Source organism: Mangifera indica, chromosome 11 (assembly GCF_011075055.1).
Source record: "Mangifera indica cultivar Alphonso chromosome 11, CATAS_Mindica_2.1, whole genome shotgun sequence".
NCBI classification, from domain to species: Eukaryota; Viridiplantae; Streptophyta; class Magnoliopsida; order Sapindales; family Anacardiaceae; genus Mangifera; species Mangifera indica.
The window spans coordinates 1,772,838-1,788,696 of NC_058147.1; the positions used below are offsets into that span (position 1 = coordinate 1,772,838).

Consider the following 15,859-nt stretch of genomic DNA (forward strand, 5'->3'; position numbering starts at 1 on the left):
TCAAAGTAATTAATTACATCTAATTTTTGAAACACTATAGCAGGGTATTAAATTATTTGACATAAAAACTATACAAAATAAGTAAAATTCATTCAAAAGAAAAACCACACAAAATAAGTAAAATCTTAGATATAATACTAAATAAATTAAAATTTTGATTTTGATACGTCATTTATAGTTTCAGACAATTATATATGTATATTCTCGAAAGCATTCGTCTCAGTGAATAAAATTTGCTTTATTTCCAAATGTCTGTACATTATACAACAATATCACACTTGGGAGAGTTCTGTTACATTACAAGAATCTTTATTCAAAAAAGTATCCCAATTATCAATCTTTTCTTTACACATACATATATGACTATGCTCTCACCTATCTCTATTTGTATATTACAGGTGGCTAACAAGATTCAAGCTAAATACAAATGGGCACACTGTTTCTGTTCTTGGTGCAGGCAAAGGCAAAGTTTCAGACGACAAAATCATGTAAAAGATGTGGCTGATTATTCTCCATATCCATGCAATGATAATCTACTGTGTCATGCTCCACAGGAGAGTCAATTGTGTTTTTACCTCCAATTTGAGTCCTGGTTGACATGGGAAGTGCATCACTCTCATGGTGCCTTAATCCCAATGCAAGTGAAATTTCATTGCTAACTGCAAAACCAGTCAATTCTGATATACCGTATGATCCAGCATCACCAATAAGAACATTATTGTTGTTGTTGCCATTCTGGTTCAGTGGGATACTTTGGTCATCCTGTAATCTCATTATCCCAGAATCCAACCCAGTTCCACCATTCTGAAACACTGATCTTAGCATGAATTTGTTCATTTCCACATGAGGGATAGCTTCAGACTTAAGGTCATGTAATTGTGTGGATGTCAGACTGTCCTGCAGCTCTTCCCCTCTATCTTCTGGTGCTGATGAGTTCTCACGACATGCTTTGGGGGCATTGTGTTGACTGGTCTTAAAAATTACCTCTGGATCACCGAACTCTTCTTTGTACATCTCCTCAACCATAGGCTTCCATAGACGCACTCGCGCATTTATAAACCAGTTTGCAACCTGATTCAAACAGGTATAGATAATGATCATGTTACATGGTGTATGAGAAGTCATAAACATATATTTCAGTCATGATCCTCCAGTTTTAACTGACTCTGTTACCTGGTTTTTGCTCAACCCCGTCTGTCTTGCTAGCTTGATTTTCTCTGAATCATTTGGGTAGCTGGTGAAAACCAAAATGAGCCAGAATGAGAATTACTGGAACAAAGTTGTTTAAGTAGAAATTTTACTTGGGGAGAAAAGTGGCCAGGACATACGGATGAAGAAAATGCTCAAACAACCAGGCACGGAGGATTGAAACAGAGTTCTCGGGAAGTCCTCTCTGAGGTCTCCAAGCATGTCTCATCACACCATACTGTTGAAGAGCCCTTTGCTGTCTTAGCTGATGATCTATGAAGCGGAGGCGAGGTATTCTTTCTTGACAGTTTGAAAAAGTGTCTTGTTCTCCAAGGGTTCTCCGAGTCTCTTGAATCTGCCCATTGATTGCATCACGCAAAGAGCGGAAGTGGCGAGAGATTGTTTGGAGGGCAAGTGCAGTGTATGGTTTAGCTGCCCCACGCCCAGCTACCATGTCAAATGATGAAACAAGAATTTGCATTTGATGATAATATTGTTTGTATCTTCTGTCTACCTACAACAGAAACATTAAAATTAGCAGTCTTTCAGAAGAAGTGCATTTCAGCCGAAACAAAAATCTTACGAAAGTTCAAAGCAGAAAAAACATGCTGAAGTGTACACATATGTAAGAGAGAGGATATACTGAAACTTTCTTAGAAAGCTAATGACTCTAACTCAGCTAATGACTCAATCTAAATTTCTTCCCCTCCTCTCTGTTCTTGTTACTTACTTTCTTCATGCTCTGATGTTGCACCAGTAAGGAAATCCTAAATGGAAACCAAAAACATGGGAAGGATAACATTGTCTTCCATAAATACTAAACACAAATGCCACCGACAACACTGATGCCAGCTATTTCATCCGTTCTTTAAACTCACTGCTAATCTAAATGGTCCTGACTATCAGATGGATCAAAGAAACATAGCAATTTGGCAATTGGTTATGAGCATATCATAACAAGAACAAGAGGATAAGGCATGGTTTACATGAATACATATGGGTTAAAATATATTAATAAAATACTACTAAAAAGAAGCTACATGATAAGCACAATTCTGGAGGTGGTTGCTTACCTCCTCCTCCATGGACAAAAGTTTGGTTTTCTTGTTCTGTAGATCCTGTCGTTCTTCATGTGATAGTTCAGAAGATGAGTTGGTAACTGACTCGACAGGCTGAACACCAGTCCATTTGGAGTCATCTAAACCAATCTCATGGCAGCTTTGTTCTTTATTTGAATCAGGCCGCTTCAAAGCCTGTTGGACATTAACCACTTCATCAAGCAACTGTTGTGTTGCTTTGAGGTATTTGGATTTTAGTGGACTGTTTGTGAAACCTATTGTTTCATAGTGATACATAGTCGAATGCAGTTCGTTATGGCTTATTGAGTGCTGATTGTTGTAAAATGCCTCTGTTTCAAAGCAAGACAGCAAAACTTCAGGATTTCTCAACTCCTTACCTTTTTCACTTTCATCACTTTCACAAGATAATTTGCTCTCACCTGAAACTGGAAGATGTGAACTCAAGAACGAAGAGAAATCGGGGTTTGGATACTGGAACTGAAACGATGGCAGAGAACCTACAGATGTCATCTGCGTGCCAAGGCTTAGAGACAACCCCTGATATCGAAAATTCTGTTCACCATCATGAATGCCCGGTTGTGTTCTCGGGATCACCTTTGCATCACCAGTAACAGAATTCTGAATTGCATTACCAGTTTCAGTGTCTAATTGCCCATCAATGGATGGCAAACTCATAGCACCACTTGTTGGCGGAATGAACATCATTTCATTTCTAATTCCAGTCGATGAGATTTCAGCATAGTTGTGAGTTGCAAAAGAAGACAAGTATGATTCAGCAGAAGAAGCTTGGTTTACATACATTGTCACATTATCAGGACGGGAAGCAGGATCAGCACAAGTAACAAATTTCTGCTCTGCTGAAAATGGAGCTGCAAAGCCCTCTCTTCCGTAACTTATGCTTGAGTTATAGGTAGTCATATTTTGCTTCTTGTGTCTCACAAAGCCTAGTCTTGAGTAGTGGGACACAAGGCCAGTGGTCTTAACGAATCAAATGATCATTGAGAAAAAGGCGCTGCACAATAGAATTGTGATAAATTAAAGCATCACAATTGATAAGAAACTAAATTTTATTAAAGATTCTTCAATCATATCTATATCTAAATTGTTAAATCATCACTCTGAATTCATGAAATGTAAAAAAAAATTAGTTAGATCATCCACATAAAACCCTTCAAGGGTGTACTTGCAAACGACATCAAAAGTAGAGTTTTGAACCAGAATAAAGTCAATTCAGGTGGTGGAAGAAGTTCAACTTCTACCCAGATCCACAGGAATATATATGAATGGCTGGGTAGGGATGAATCTTTTATGGTAGAGCCTGCTTAAAATTTAGAAAGAAAAAATCACAGATAATTTCAGACTGAAGGTAGAGAAAACAACCTTCAAGGAGCAACTAAAAAAATTTACAAAATCCATGTACTGCAAACGAGCCCAAAACAAATCATAGCTAGAAGACAAGCTACAGTAAGAAAGTTAATAATAACAACCTTTTTATTATCTTTTCCATGTAAGTTTTTTACTCCTATTCCTGTTTCTTGCAATCATTCTGGTCTAGGTATTCAAGTTGACCATTGAATATTCAAACCAGAAAACCGGTAACACGATCAAGCAACAAGCATATCACAAGAAGAGCAAAACACAGCCAAATTCGAAACCCCATCTACCCACAAAATTCTGAGGCAATAACACTCTATATATGTACTTGTGACCCCATTGCACAGAAATCCATATGATGATCATAGAAACCCATAAAGTAAATTCTGTTTACTTTCTGCATCACATTACAGGAACTAACACTCAATTTCGAAAACAGGATCAAAGCATCATCAAACTTTCTTCTTTTATTCTTTTCCCCACATACACAGTGTGAATAATCATTCAAAAAACCATTAACACAGGAAAAAAGGTAAATACCTGAGCTGCGCCTCTGGTGGGGAGCAGAAAAGTGTTGAAAACACGAAGACAAAAACCAATCCCAAGAGATTTATCGTCAGAACAGAACCAACCTCCTTATCATTGAAACATTGACACCAATCTAGAAATAATAATATATTAATCCAATCAACCAATAAAAAACGAATACATCTGATAACAGCACCAACAACAACTACTACAATATTATAAGTTAATTTCTGTGTCAAATCAATCATTCCCAGGGAGGAATCTTACGTGTGACAAAAACCCTTAGCCAGAACCTTCTCTCCTCTTAACCCAAAAGCACCAAGTGGCAAATGGTGGTGGTTAGTTTTGTTGCTTAAGAGACTTCATTAAGCTAACTACCAGTTGGTAGACCTGTAACCCTTCATTTGACGCATAAATTGAAAAGGGAATCATTCATCAACTTCCTTCTCATTGGCTAACTGAATAAAAAAAATAACCATCCAACCACGAAGTGTGTTAGCTGTATGTATGTGTTCTTATTAGGTGAAAGTGACAAACTCACGCGTTTCCTCTTCGCGTCTATTGCTTCTGCACGCTACCGATAGCGGCTAACCACTGCAAAATTACATTTTCTTTTTCCATTATGTTACTTTGCATAAACACTGGGTTTAAACTTTGAATTTTCATGTGGGTTAATATTTTTGTCTCTGTTGAAATTGACGGGTCGGCTAAAAAAGTTGTTGCAGACATGATATGACGTTTCTAATTTTGGTGAATTAAAGAAAGGAAGCATTGACGTATGTGTTGGTGAAGTTGAAGATCATACCTAATATTTAGTTTCGTTGTACTTTCTCGTTACTTGGGTTGATAATGAATGTGATGTTTTATCAGTACGCGATTGTAGTTTCATGGCGATATTACTTACTGCTGTAAATATGAGCAGTATGATGTCCTCTTGCAGACAATGCACCATTCGGATTTTCAGTATCTAAAGAAATTATTGTTATTATTTCATTTCAATTGTGTCTGTTTAGCTCCTCATCCTCTTCATCAACTGTAGAAGTCACCGTTCAAATTTCAATGAACAGATGGATTTATTATCAGTTCATAAATTTTAACCAACTATCCAAGGGAGCACACGAAACACGTAGATATATACCAGATTTTCTATACAGGTAGCCATGGCTGACCAGGTCGGGCCAGGCCATGCCTAATTTGGTATGCCAATCATGTGAGTCATGTTTTCATTAGTTTTTTGGCCAGTTGATCCGTGTGTTTTACGGGTTAGTTCATCAAAATAATTTTTTTTATATATATTTTTAGTTTTTTAATTTTGCAAATTGAGTTAGGTTAGGCTGATTGACGAACCTTTTTTGCATACTCAAGTATCACCTATTTTAAAATGACCAAAGGACTTATTCCCACCCAAGGTATAGTGAATTTCCCTTCCCACCCACCAATTTTCAAAACTCAAACAACCACCCATGGTTTGGAAAACTAACACCTACCCTCCAAAATTAAGATAAATTAAGGGTAAAATCATTATTTAACAATAATATTTAACATTTATATCATTTTACCCTCTTAATTTGAGAAACTAACAATTTCGTTCAAAATTAAGTTTTAAAAAGTGACATTTTACCCCATACCTAGGGTTTCCAATTTCGTCAGGGAATTTTTAGCCAACGATGGCCGATCTCTCTCCCTCCCGATGTCGTCTCTCCCTTTGGTGTTCAATATTGAACCGACGATGTCTAGATTTGATGGAATCCAGACAAAATCCAGACGAAGAGTCGAAACTCTTCGTTTGGATCTTTGTCGTCCAAATGAAGTCTGCTTCATCTGAACGACGACAACGGTCAAGAAGAGACCGATCTCCTCATCTAGACCATCGTCCAGACGAAGCCAACTTATTCTGGATGACAAAGATCAAGACGTCTAGATTTTGTCGAATCCAAACGTTATCGATCCAACATTGAACACCGGAGAGAGTGACGACACTGAAAGGGAGAGAGATCAGCCATTGTTGGTCAGAAATTCGCCGGTGAAATTGGAAGTCTTAGGTAGGGGGAAAATGTCACTTTTCAAAACTTAATTTTAGGCAAAAATAATAGTTTTTCAAATTAAGGGGGTAAAATGATATAAATATTAAATATTATTGTTAAATGATGATTTTGCCCTTAATTTTATCTTAATTTTGGAGGGTAGGTGTTAGTTTTCCAAACCGTGGGTGGGTGTTTGGGTTTTTGAAAGTTGATGGGTGAGAATTGGGAATTCACTATACCTTGGGTGGGAATAAGTCTTTTGGCCTTTTAAAATTGCGCATTGTCTTTGCAATTTTGTGAGCTATGCTTTTTCGGCCTTGGACCATATTGACACGTTTCATTGTTTTATATATATATATATACACACACACACACACACACACAGAGGATTAATATTCATCTAATATTATAATTAAGTTGTGTGACAAACCCTTAAATCTAACCATTCTAACAAAAGATTACTGACTTTATCAAAAATTTTGGAAGGATCGTACATCACTAATATGGTCGTTCAACTTTTAAAAAATCATGATACTGCATTATATCCGTATTGTTCATATGACACATTTACGAGAGAGAGTGCACCCTTCATGCACTACCCTTTAATGGCCAAATATCACATTTGCAATTATTAATTCAATTAACCATACATGTGGGTCTTACAATATGTTTTTAAAGTTTTCATATCATCCATAGACTTTATTCGTACACTCAAACATAATCTATCTTAAAAATGGGCATTGTCATGACTCACAATTATGTGAATTGTGTTTTTTTTGCCTCGGACCATATCAACATGATCCATTATTAGATCTATATACACGATTAGTATCCATCTCGCATTATAATTTAGGTGACAAGCCCTCAAACCTAACAATTCTAACAAAGATTACTCGCTTCGTCAAAAATTTTGCAACGATTATGCATCATCCCTAATATACACATTGCTCGTCCACGTGACACATTAATTTCTATGCTTTAAGGAATTATAATGCTAGGTCATATCCCATGCTTAAGTTCAAGTTGAATTTTCTGAGAAGCTTGATGAATGTCTTCAACGAAAGTAAAAATTTTCTATGCATTTACTTGTGATTAAAATGTCTGTCTAGGTTGCACTGGCTCAAATGGAATACCACTTACCTGGGTTAACTAAAATGTAGACTCATCTTGAACGTCAAACAGGAGGAGAGGTGAAGGTTATGGGTGAGAAACAAATTGAAGTGGACAAACGTATCTTACGTACTCAAGTAAAGTTCCGATCTTCTGTAGCTTCACAGATAATCTCAGTTCCCTTCTAGTTACATATAATAAAATGCTTTATGTACATAAGATGTTCATAATGTTCTTATTATCTCTGGGAACTATGTTTTGTCTGAATCTCTGACACATTGCTTGATAGATTGGGGTTCTCAGAAAAGAGCTGGAATCGGCGCATTTCTGTTCCTGTCCCTGTAGTGTCAATGGTAAATTAACACACATATATTTGGTTTTTCAATATTACATGTTCCTGGTTCTAAATGTTAATATGCACTTAACAAATTTTGGATGGGCACACAAATGCAGATGCGTATATCATGAGTCCCAACTCTGTTGGTCTTGGTGTATGTATATTCTAATAGGCAAGTGCTAACTATTTTTCTGAGAGAATTAGGGAGCTCTGTGTTTTTTGACACTGCAAGTCCTCTATTGTCTCTGTCAAAGGGCTCTTGTGTAATTAGCATACTCAGCTATTCAGAATCATTATATAAATGAAAATTTAACCACCTTTTTGCCACAATTAGCTGCTTGGGTACTGTATTAGTTCAACTGCATGGATAAGAAAGCACATGATCAGTTGGCCGAAGCCCAGGAGTTGTTTACAGTCCATGCATATTATTGCATTTACTTGGACTTCTCACAATAGGTCTTGCTCACGTCAACAAATATGATCAGAACTCATGAACTGGCATAATTCTACAATACTGGTGCAGTCACCAATTTGTTATGAGCTACCCATTTAAACATACAGACACAACTTGCAGAATTTCACCAGTGATGCACTCAAGATCCGAAGCAGCATATATAGGATCTCTGCATAATGCTGAGCCTGTCGAATTGGATGAAACTGGAGCCGAGCAATATTGCAGACACAGTTAAAATGAGACATTTTGTATGAGCTCAGCCCCAGACATACCTTCGAAGCTATGAGGTTTAGGTCTATTATCGTAGCAGGTAAACAACTCCAGCTTTTTAACGGGTCAACTTGTTAAAATTATCCAAGTTAAGCTTGCGTACCCACATGTGATACTTCTTGTTTTCTGAAACATACCATGCAAATGTGTTGACCGGAGTGCTATAGTAGTACCTGATTCTTCTATTTTCTGTGAGTTGGTATTTTCCCTGCTTTTGTGGAACATAAATTTGTGTTGAATTGAAAGGTTTATGGTCCAGAAAAAAGCTGAGTCTGAAACCATTTAGTGGAAGAGTATAGAGATTTGTGCTTGGAGCAGGTAAAACAGAAACACTTTCTTTCCTAGACAAATTGGGGTAGATACAATCTTCTGCTAAAAGAGACATACAGACAAGTTGACTTAGTCACAATTCCCCAATATTAGGTGTTCTAGAGAGGATTTGGTAGGGAGAGTAGTTGATTTACTCATTATAAATATAAAAGCCAGACCCAAAAAGAGATCAGATTGCAGTCTTACAGCCTCGATCATCCATGGCTTTCAGTAAAGTTACTATTAGTCTCATGCTACTAGCTTTTCTCTCAGCCACTCCCTGCCTAGCTCACCCTGGAATCAATTTTCCCTGGGGTGGTAAAGGGCAATTTGGTGGAACCAACTATGGTCTTTTTCCACAGTTTTATCAGTTTTCATGCCCCCAAGTCGATGACATTGTCATGTCGGTTCTCCAAAAGGCTATTGCAAAGGGCCCCAGGATGGCTGCCTCTTTGCTCAGGCTTCATTTCCATGATTGCTTTGTTCAGGTTTCTAATATAAAGTTGTTGAACATGAGAATATCATGGACATAACTTTGATAACTTATGAACTTCTGTGTGTTTGCAAGTAAAATCCTATGCTGCTGTTTATGATTCTCACAAATTGACTCAACTACTTACAGGGCTGTGATGCATCCGTTTTGTTGGACAGTGGTGCAACCATAATTAGTGAAAAAAATTCACTTCCAAATCAGAATTCTCTCAGAGGATTTGAAGTGATTGATGAGATAAAGGCTAAGCTGGAAGAAGCATGTCCCCAGACTGTCTCTTGTGCTGACATTGTCGCCCTGGCCGCTCGGGCATCCACTGTACTAGTAAGCAAGTTCCAACTTAATATCACCAACAATTCCTGCAGCCTGTCATATATCTAACAAATATTACTTTGTGGGTGTGGTTAAACAGAGCGGTGGACCATCTTGGGAGCTTCCACTAGGAAGAAGAGACTCCAAAACAGCAAGCTTAAGTGGGTCAAACAGCAACATTCCCCCACCAAATTCCACCATCCAAAATCTGATAACGTTGTTCCAGCGTCAAGGACTTAACGAAGTAGACCTTGTTGCACTCTCAGGTAAATTATAATACTTGTTGACAAGCCATGAACAACTCTTCTGTTTTTAATCTGCAATGACATTGATCACAGGAGGGCATACAATTGGTGTGGCAAGGTGTGTGACCTTTAAGCAAAGGCTATACAACCAAAATGGAAACAACCAACCAGATGTGACTTTAGAGAGAAGCTACTATTATGGTTTGAGGTCAGTTTGCCCAAGAACAGGCGGGGACAACAACATTACACCATTAGACTTGGCTTCCCCAGCAAGATTTGATAACTCCTACTTCAAGCTTCTGCTATGGGGTAGAGGGCTTCTCACTTCTGATGAAGTGCTTTTGACAGGAAACCTTGGGAACACAATGGCACTGGTTAAGAGCTTCGCTCTCAATGAAGAGCTTTTCTTTGAACAATTTGCCAAGTCAATGATTAAGATGGGTAATATTGGCCCTCTCACTGGTCTTAACGGTGAAATTAGGAAGAATTGTCATCGAATTAATTAGGAATTTAATGTGTTGGTGTTTAGATATGCTTTCCTTGTGTAATTAGTAATTACAACATCTAAGTTATGTTAAAGCTGTGCGGTTGCGGTGGTGTCATTTTGGGAATTTCGAGTTTCATTTTTAAATGTTTATTAGAATAAGAACAACTTAGATTTGCCATTCATTTACCTCTTTAACTATTTCATGAGTAAATCACATTTTCCCACCTAACTTTCGGATATATCACACTTTCTCATTTAAAATCAAAATTCTTTAAAAAAAATTATAAAAATAAAATAATAGTTTCATCATCCAAATTTTTGAAAAAATTTAAAAAATAATCATTTTATAAATCTCTCTTTAACATTTTAAACATAATTTTATAGTTTTTTATAAATATGAAAATTTAGGATATAATCTATGAAATATCTATAATAATCAAAGTCATATCATTGAGAGGGTTAACGAGAAAGGGTTTTCGATTAATTATACAACTGACTGATATCATATAAGAAAAAAGTGTTTTGAGCCACAACTTAGGTGGAACACAAAATTTACTCATATTAAGGTTTATTAATATTTTATTTAAATCGAATTACAAACTTGTTAAATCAATTATCTTCGAGTAGATTGAGTTTAAACTTATCTCAACTTGGCTTACACTCTTAAGACTAGCCGTTTAATTGAGTAAATATCCAATTTAGTTATAAAAACCATGAAATCAATAACTTGATGGAAGTGGAAAAATGTCATATTTAAATTCAAGGTTGAGAAAGTCATTGTAGTAAAGTATGGGTGGGAAACAGATTTCAATCTTAAAATAAGGGAAATTAAATGCAATAACCAAATTTCATGCATTTTTTTTTTTAAAAGAGAGATGACCAATCCCTAATTTAATACCAAAATTACCTGTCATTTCTGCATAAGCTTCAACCTTATTTTAACCAAAAAAAAAAAATCACAATGATATTTGTCAACGTTAGGGTGTTATTGGATATTTAACCATGCATGGGTTAAATAATATTTTATAATTTGGAGTTATTAGATGTTTGATCATGTAAATGTTAAATAGATATTAAACTAAGCACTGTTTTTTTATGCTTAATTATATATAGGTTAAATTGATATTTTATTATATAAGGGTAAATTAATATTTGCCAAATTTTGTATTTTTTTTTTTGTAAATTAATATTTTTCAAATTTATGATCAAAATTTTTAAAATATACTCTTATTTTTGTATCATTTAATTCGAATTATAACCAAAATATTCTATTAATTTGTAAAATTGAGTTACATTCAAGATAAAAAGTGTTTGACTTGATTATAACTTGAATTAATAATTTAAATTTATAACTTAATTAAGTTCAAATTTATAATTTAAATTAATAGTTTAAATTTATAATTTAATTTAATTTAATTCAAATTTATATCCCTTTCTTTTATGTTTAGAAGCTATCTTTTTAAAAAAATAAATAAAAATAAGTCGATTTTCATAACACATGCGTTATTCGAAAAAAAAAAAAGAACCAAAAAATTGGAGCTATAAGTCAAAAGAAATTAAAATAAAAAAATTTCAATTTACCTTTAAAATGATAAATGACTGAAAACCCCACCACGGGAACCCCGCGTGGGGAAAAATTACCAAAATTCCCCGGCACGCGATGCCGCGCGTCATGTGTTGCGAATAAGCGGGGATCATCCCTTGCCCAAAATAAACAGGAAAAATAAAAATGGAGTATCATTTCTCCTCCGATTGGGCTATCGAGTGGATATTTGAGATCTCAAACGCTTCGTTCGTCACTCCCGATCCCAAGCGAAACTCTAGAATTCTTCAACTGTAAAGAAATCGGAGGTTCCAAATACTACCAGATTGACTGAAGAATGGGCAAGCAATCAGGCGCGTTGATTACAATGCCGAAGAAGAGATGGCCACTGATGATTCTTTTACTCTTTTCTCTTTCAACCGCTATGGTCTTTCTCATAAGATCCAGTTCCAAAACTTGCAATGTTACTGTTAATGCTAGTACTATTACATCTACCACTACAATTAGTCATACTGCTGCACATGTCAGCGGTGATGGTGAACATGAACAAGCAACAAATCCTCTAAATTTCATGAAGTCGAAGCACGTTCTGTTGGTCTCCCACGAACTTTCTCTTTCAGGTACTCTTTCTATTTCAATCTTGTTTTCTTGGTTAGAATAAGAGGTGATTTATGGTATATTTGTGTAGGTGGGCCATTGTTGTTGATGGAGTTGGCGTTTTTGTTACGGGGAGTTGGGGCGGAAGTTGTTTGGATAACTAACCAGATGCCAACGGAACCTGATGAAGTTATTTACAGTTTAGAACACAAAATGCTGGACCGTGGTGTTCAGGTCTCTACTTTTATTTCTAGCTTGAATATGCTGTGATCTCTCAATTTGACTAATAGTTTGTGTCACAATGTCGTCAGCCTACTTATTGTGTGTTTGGAATGCTTATAGGTTCTCTCTGCGAAGGGTCAAAAAGCCATAGATACAGCTCTTAAAGCTGATTTGGTGGTTTTAAATACAGCTGTGGCTGGAAAGTGGTTGGATGCTGTTCTTAAGGAAAAAGTGTCCCAAGTTCTTCCAAAGGTTCTCTGGTGGATTCATGAAATGCGAGGGCATTATTTCAATCTAGAGTATGTTAAGCACCTACCTTTTGTTGCAGGTGCTATGATTGATTCACATACAACAGCAGAATACTGGAAGAATAGGACTCGAGAGCGTTTAGGGTATGTTTTTTCACTTCCACAGCATTATTAATTTGTTGAATGTTAAGTTCTTGGGTTGAAGTTATTCTCTGTTTTGCTTTGTTTTGCGTAGCATACGGAGAGATTAGTCCATTTTTTTTGTGATTTCTTGACTCTTGGATCTTTATTTTATCAATAGTTTTGAAGAGTTGTCTTTCTATATCTAGTCTTGGGGTTTCTAGCTAATTATGCCTATAACTTCCGCTGGTTCTGTTGTATCTAGTTTTTAGAAAAAATAGCTAACATGTACCATCTGGATGTTCATGGATATTGCAGCTTCAGATTATCAATGATTTTATTATAAATTATTTGTGTAGGAAACAAGTTTAACCAAAGGTTTGCTTTTGTAGGATTGTTACTACTCTCTCCTTCCACTGACTGAAAAAGAAAGTTGCTTTAGTATATTAGCATACTAGTTTTTGTGTCAACTGCACAAGATGTCTAGTCTTGTTTGGCTGTAAGTACACAACACTACAGTTAACCCCATTGGAAACCAATGTCAGCAATGTACATTAAATTATGTGTTTGATAGGTAAACTCTGATATTGATTCACACATTTTCTTCTTGTAGTTGTAATGAGGGGTATTAAGTTGACATACTTTCCCTTTTGATCTTGATTTGCATTTTTCTGTAATTCCAAAATTTCAATGAACTTCTGTTAGCATTTTGAACCCAATATTATTTGAACCTAATATGCATATTAAATTTTGTGCTTTCCAGGATTAGAATGCCTAAAACATATGTTGTACACCTTGGAAACAGTAAGGATCTGATGGAAGTAGCTCAAGATAGTATTGCCAAAAGGGTTCTCCGCGAGCATGTGCGGGAGTATCTTGGTGTTCGAGATGAAGATCTACTGTTTGCCATCATAAATAGTATGTTCTCACATTGGCAAGACAATAATTGCATCTAATTGCTTCAGACACATGGGTTTTAGCTATTTATTTTTTAATGTGTAATTTAACCCTCAGTATTAATTTGCTATATTCAGACTGTATTTATGGGCTTATTGCAACTCTCTTTGTGTTCTGAGTGGACTATAAATTTCAATTTGCTGTATTACCCTGTGTGCTAGGATGCCATTATGCGTTTCAGTTTAAATTTTCAGAGCTTTACTCATTACATAATTGCAGGTGTTTCACGGGGTAAAGGTCAAGATTTATTTCTTCACTCCTTTTATGAAAGTCTGCAATTAATCCAAAAGAAGAAACTACAGGTGCCATCAATGCATGCAGTAGTAGTAGGCAGTGACATGAATGCCCAGACAAAGTTTGAAACAGAGTTGCGCAACTTTGTCACAAAAAACAAAATTCAGAATCGTGTTCACTTTGTCAACAAAACCCTGACTGTAGCTCCGTATCTGGCTTCTATTGATGTTCTTGTTCAGAACTCTCAGGTACTTCTGCTAAGGTTTTATGCCAACTTGTGCAAAGAAGCAATATTACTTGTGTAGTTCTGTTTCTGGTCTGTATGAGTTTTACCGATATAGATGGCCTATATATCAGATTGCAATGAATGAGACTCCTGGAATCCCTTAGTTCATAACAAACTATTTTGTTAATAAACTTAAAGATAGCATTAATAGGATGAGGAAGTGCAAGAGCATGCCAGATGTCCACTGAACTTGAACCTATGTGATAGAACATGAAGCTGCCTTTACTGTTTCATGAATTCTGTATGTCAGAGCTCATTTTTTTTTCTGTTCACTGCTAAAGCCTTAAGTTCTCATTGATGTGTAGGCCCGGGGAGAGTGCTTTGGTAGGATAACCATTGAAGCGATGGCTTTTCAGCTGCCCGTATTGGTATGCCCGTTTAGGAAAATTCTGTTTCATGATCTGCCAGTTTGAATGTTTTCATTTGACAAACATAATTTTAAATAAATTGCTTTTGCCTTTTGGTGCAGAGTTTCAATTTTACTTGAAAGATTCCCTTTTTATCTATTTTGATTCTGTTGTATCATTCACAAATATTCAGGGAACTGCAGCCGGAGGCACCATGGAGATTGTAGTGAATGGAACGACAGGCTTCTTACATCCAGTTGGTAAAGAAGGTGTGAAACCTCTTGCAAATAACATTGTGAAATTAGCCACACATATAGAAAAGAGGTTGACAATGGGAAAGAAAGGATACGAGAGGGTGAAGGAGAGGTTCTTGGAACAGCACATGTCGCAGAGAATTGCTTTTGTACTGAAGGAAGTGCTGCAATATGCAAAGACCCACTCTCATTCTTAAGTTTTTCTGGAACTTTAGCGTTCAGTTTAAGGTGTTTTAAGCTAGCTGAAAGTCACAGTGAAAAATTTCATTGTTGTTGAAGTCCATCGTGTAAAATATGTTGCGGAAATTTCGTACAGGAAACATTGAGTTATAAAAAAAAAAAATCCTTTGTACATTATGTAGTGGGACTTTCGTAGAGAAACATTGATCAATTTTACACTAGTCATTTTGCTCCACTGTTTTTTTCATAATCTCTGGACTAGAATTTTAGATGGGGTTTTTCAATAAAAGACATGAATCATTGTCATGAAAATTTAACTGAGTGAGAATCAACAAGAGATTTTAAGGAAAGGCTTACAAGTAGGGGTGGACATTCATTAGGTCAAGGGTGTTTAACTCAAAATGAGTTAAGTTTGAGCAAGTAGTTTTAATTTGAGATCAAATTAAGTCTGTTAAACTTGATTGAATTGTTGAAAAGTTATTGGTAGATTAATTTTTTTTGGGATTGTTCGTCTTCCAACTTCAAATTCATATGGACATTTATTTTCTCATGATAAATCTTAAAAATACATAAATTTTACCAATGGCTGGCTGGGTACGTAACTGTGTAAATTCGAAGCCACAACACCACGGGTTCTAGGTGGATTGGGCGAATTCAGGGGAAT

The 15,859-nt window shown here is 36.0% G+C and overlaps 3 protein-coding genes across 5 annotated transcripts; 2 read left to right on the forward strand and 1 right to left on the reverse strand.

Moving 5' to 3' along the window:
- Positions 1 to 217: 217 nt before the first annotated feature.
- LOC123228683 (BEL1-like homeodomain protein 3) lies at positions 218 to 4,768 on the reverse strand. 3 transcript variants are annotated; one of them, XM_044654153.1, is made up of 6 exons: positions 4,437 to 4,768; positions 4,182 to 4,302; positions 2,262 to 3,279; positions 1,329 to 1,702; positions 1,174 to 1,234; positions 218 to 1,071 (listed from the first exon to the last, which is right to left on the reverse strand). In XM_044654153.1, the coding sequence occupies exons 3-6, from the start codon at positions 3,183 to 3,185 to the stop codon at positions 472 to 474; spliced, it is 1,959 nt and encodes a 652-aa protein (XP_044510088.1). In that variant the 5' UTR covers positions 3,186 to 3,279; positions 4,182 to 4,302; positions 4,437 to 4,768; the 3' UTR covers positions 218 to 471. The 3 variants fall into 3 exon arrangements, with proteins under 3 accessions (XP_044510088.1, XP_044510089.1, XP_044510087.1); XM_044654154.1 differs by having other exon boundaries at positions 2,262 to 2,596; positions 2,687 to 3,279; positions 4,182 to 4,768; XM_044654152.1 differs by having other exon boundaries at positions 4,182 to 4,768.
- A 4,122-nt stretch (positions 4,769 to 8,890) lies between these two features.
- On the forward strand, positions 8,891 to 10,389 carry LOC123230089 (peroxidase 9). The gene is made up of 4 exons (XM_044656204.1): positions 8,891 to 9,161; positions 9,296 to 9,487; positions 9,576 to 9,741; positions 9,814 to 10,389. The coding sequence occupies exons 1-4, from the start codon at positions 8,895 to 8,897 to the stop codon at positions 10,224 to 10,226; spliced, it is 1,038 nt and encodes a 345-aa protein (XP_044512139.1). The 5' UTR covers positions 8,891 to 8,894; the 3' UTR covers positions 10,227 to 10,389.
- Positions 10,390 to 11,903: 1,514 nt separating this feature from the next.
- LOC123228631 lies at positions 11,904 to 15,430 on the forward strand. The gene is made up of 7 exons (XM_044654064.1): positions 11,904 to 12,370; positions 12,439 to 12,581; positions 12,690 to 12,961; positions 13,701 to 13,855; positions 14,114 to 14,376; positions 14,720 to 14,782; positions 14,955 to 15,430. The coding sequence occupies exons 1-7, from the start codon at positions 12,088 to 12,090 to the stop codon at positions 15,210 to 15,212; spliced, it is 1,437 nt and encodes a 478-aa protein (XP_044509999.1). The 5' UTR covers positions 11,904 to 12,087; the 3' UTR covers positions 15,213 to 15,430.
- The last annotated feature ends 429 nt before the right edge of the window (positions 15,431 to 15,859 follow it).

Coding starts and splice junctions, on each gene's coding strand:
- LOC123228683 (XM_044654153.1), bottom strand. CDS start 3,185: ATGACTACCTATAACTCAAGCATAAGTTACGGAAGAGAGGGCTTTGCA. Junction 1,235..1,328: donor TTTGAGCATTTTCTTCATCC/GTATGTCCTGGC, acceptor GGTTTTCACCAG/CTACCCAAATGATTCAGAGA. Junction 1,072..1,173: donor CGGGGTTGAGCAAAAACCAG/GTAACAGAGTCA, acceptor TGTTTGAATCAG/GTTGCAAACTGGTTTATAAA.
- LOC123230089 (XM_044656204.1), top strand. CDS start 8,895: ATGGCTTTCAGTAAAGTTACTATTAGTCTCATGCTACTAGCTTTTCTC. Junction 9,488..9,575: donor CTCGGGCATCCACTGTACTA/GTAAGCAAGTTC, acceptor GTGGTTAAACAG/AGCGGTGGACCATCTTGGGA. Junction 9,742..9,813: donor AGACCTTGTTGCACTCTCAG/GTAAATTATAAT, acceptor CATTGATCACAG/GAGGGCATACAATTGGTGTG.
- LOC123228631 (XM_044654064.1), top strand. CDS start 12,088: ATGGGCAAGCAATCAGGCGCGTTGATTACAATGCCGAAGAAGAGATGG. Junction 12,962..13,700: donor AGGACTCGAGAGCGTTTAGG/GTATGTTTTTTC, acceptor TGTGCTTTCCAG/GATTAGAATGCCTAAAACAT. Junction 14,783..14,954: donor CTTTTCAGCTGCCCGTATTG/GTATGCCCGTTT, acceptor ACAAATATTCAG/GGAACTGCAGCCGGAGGCAC.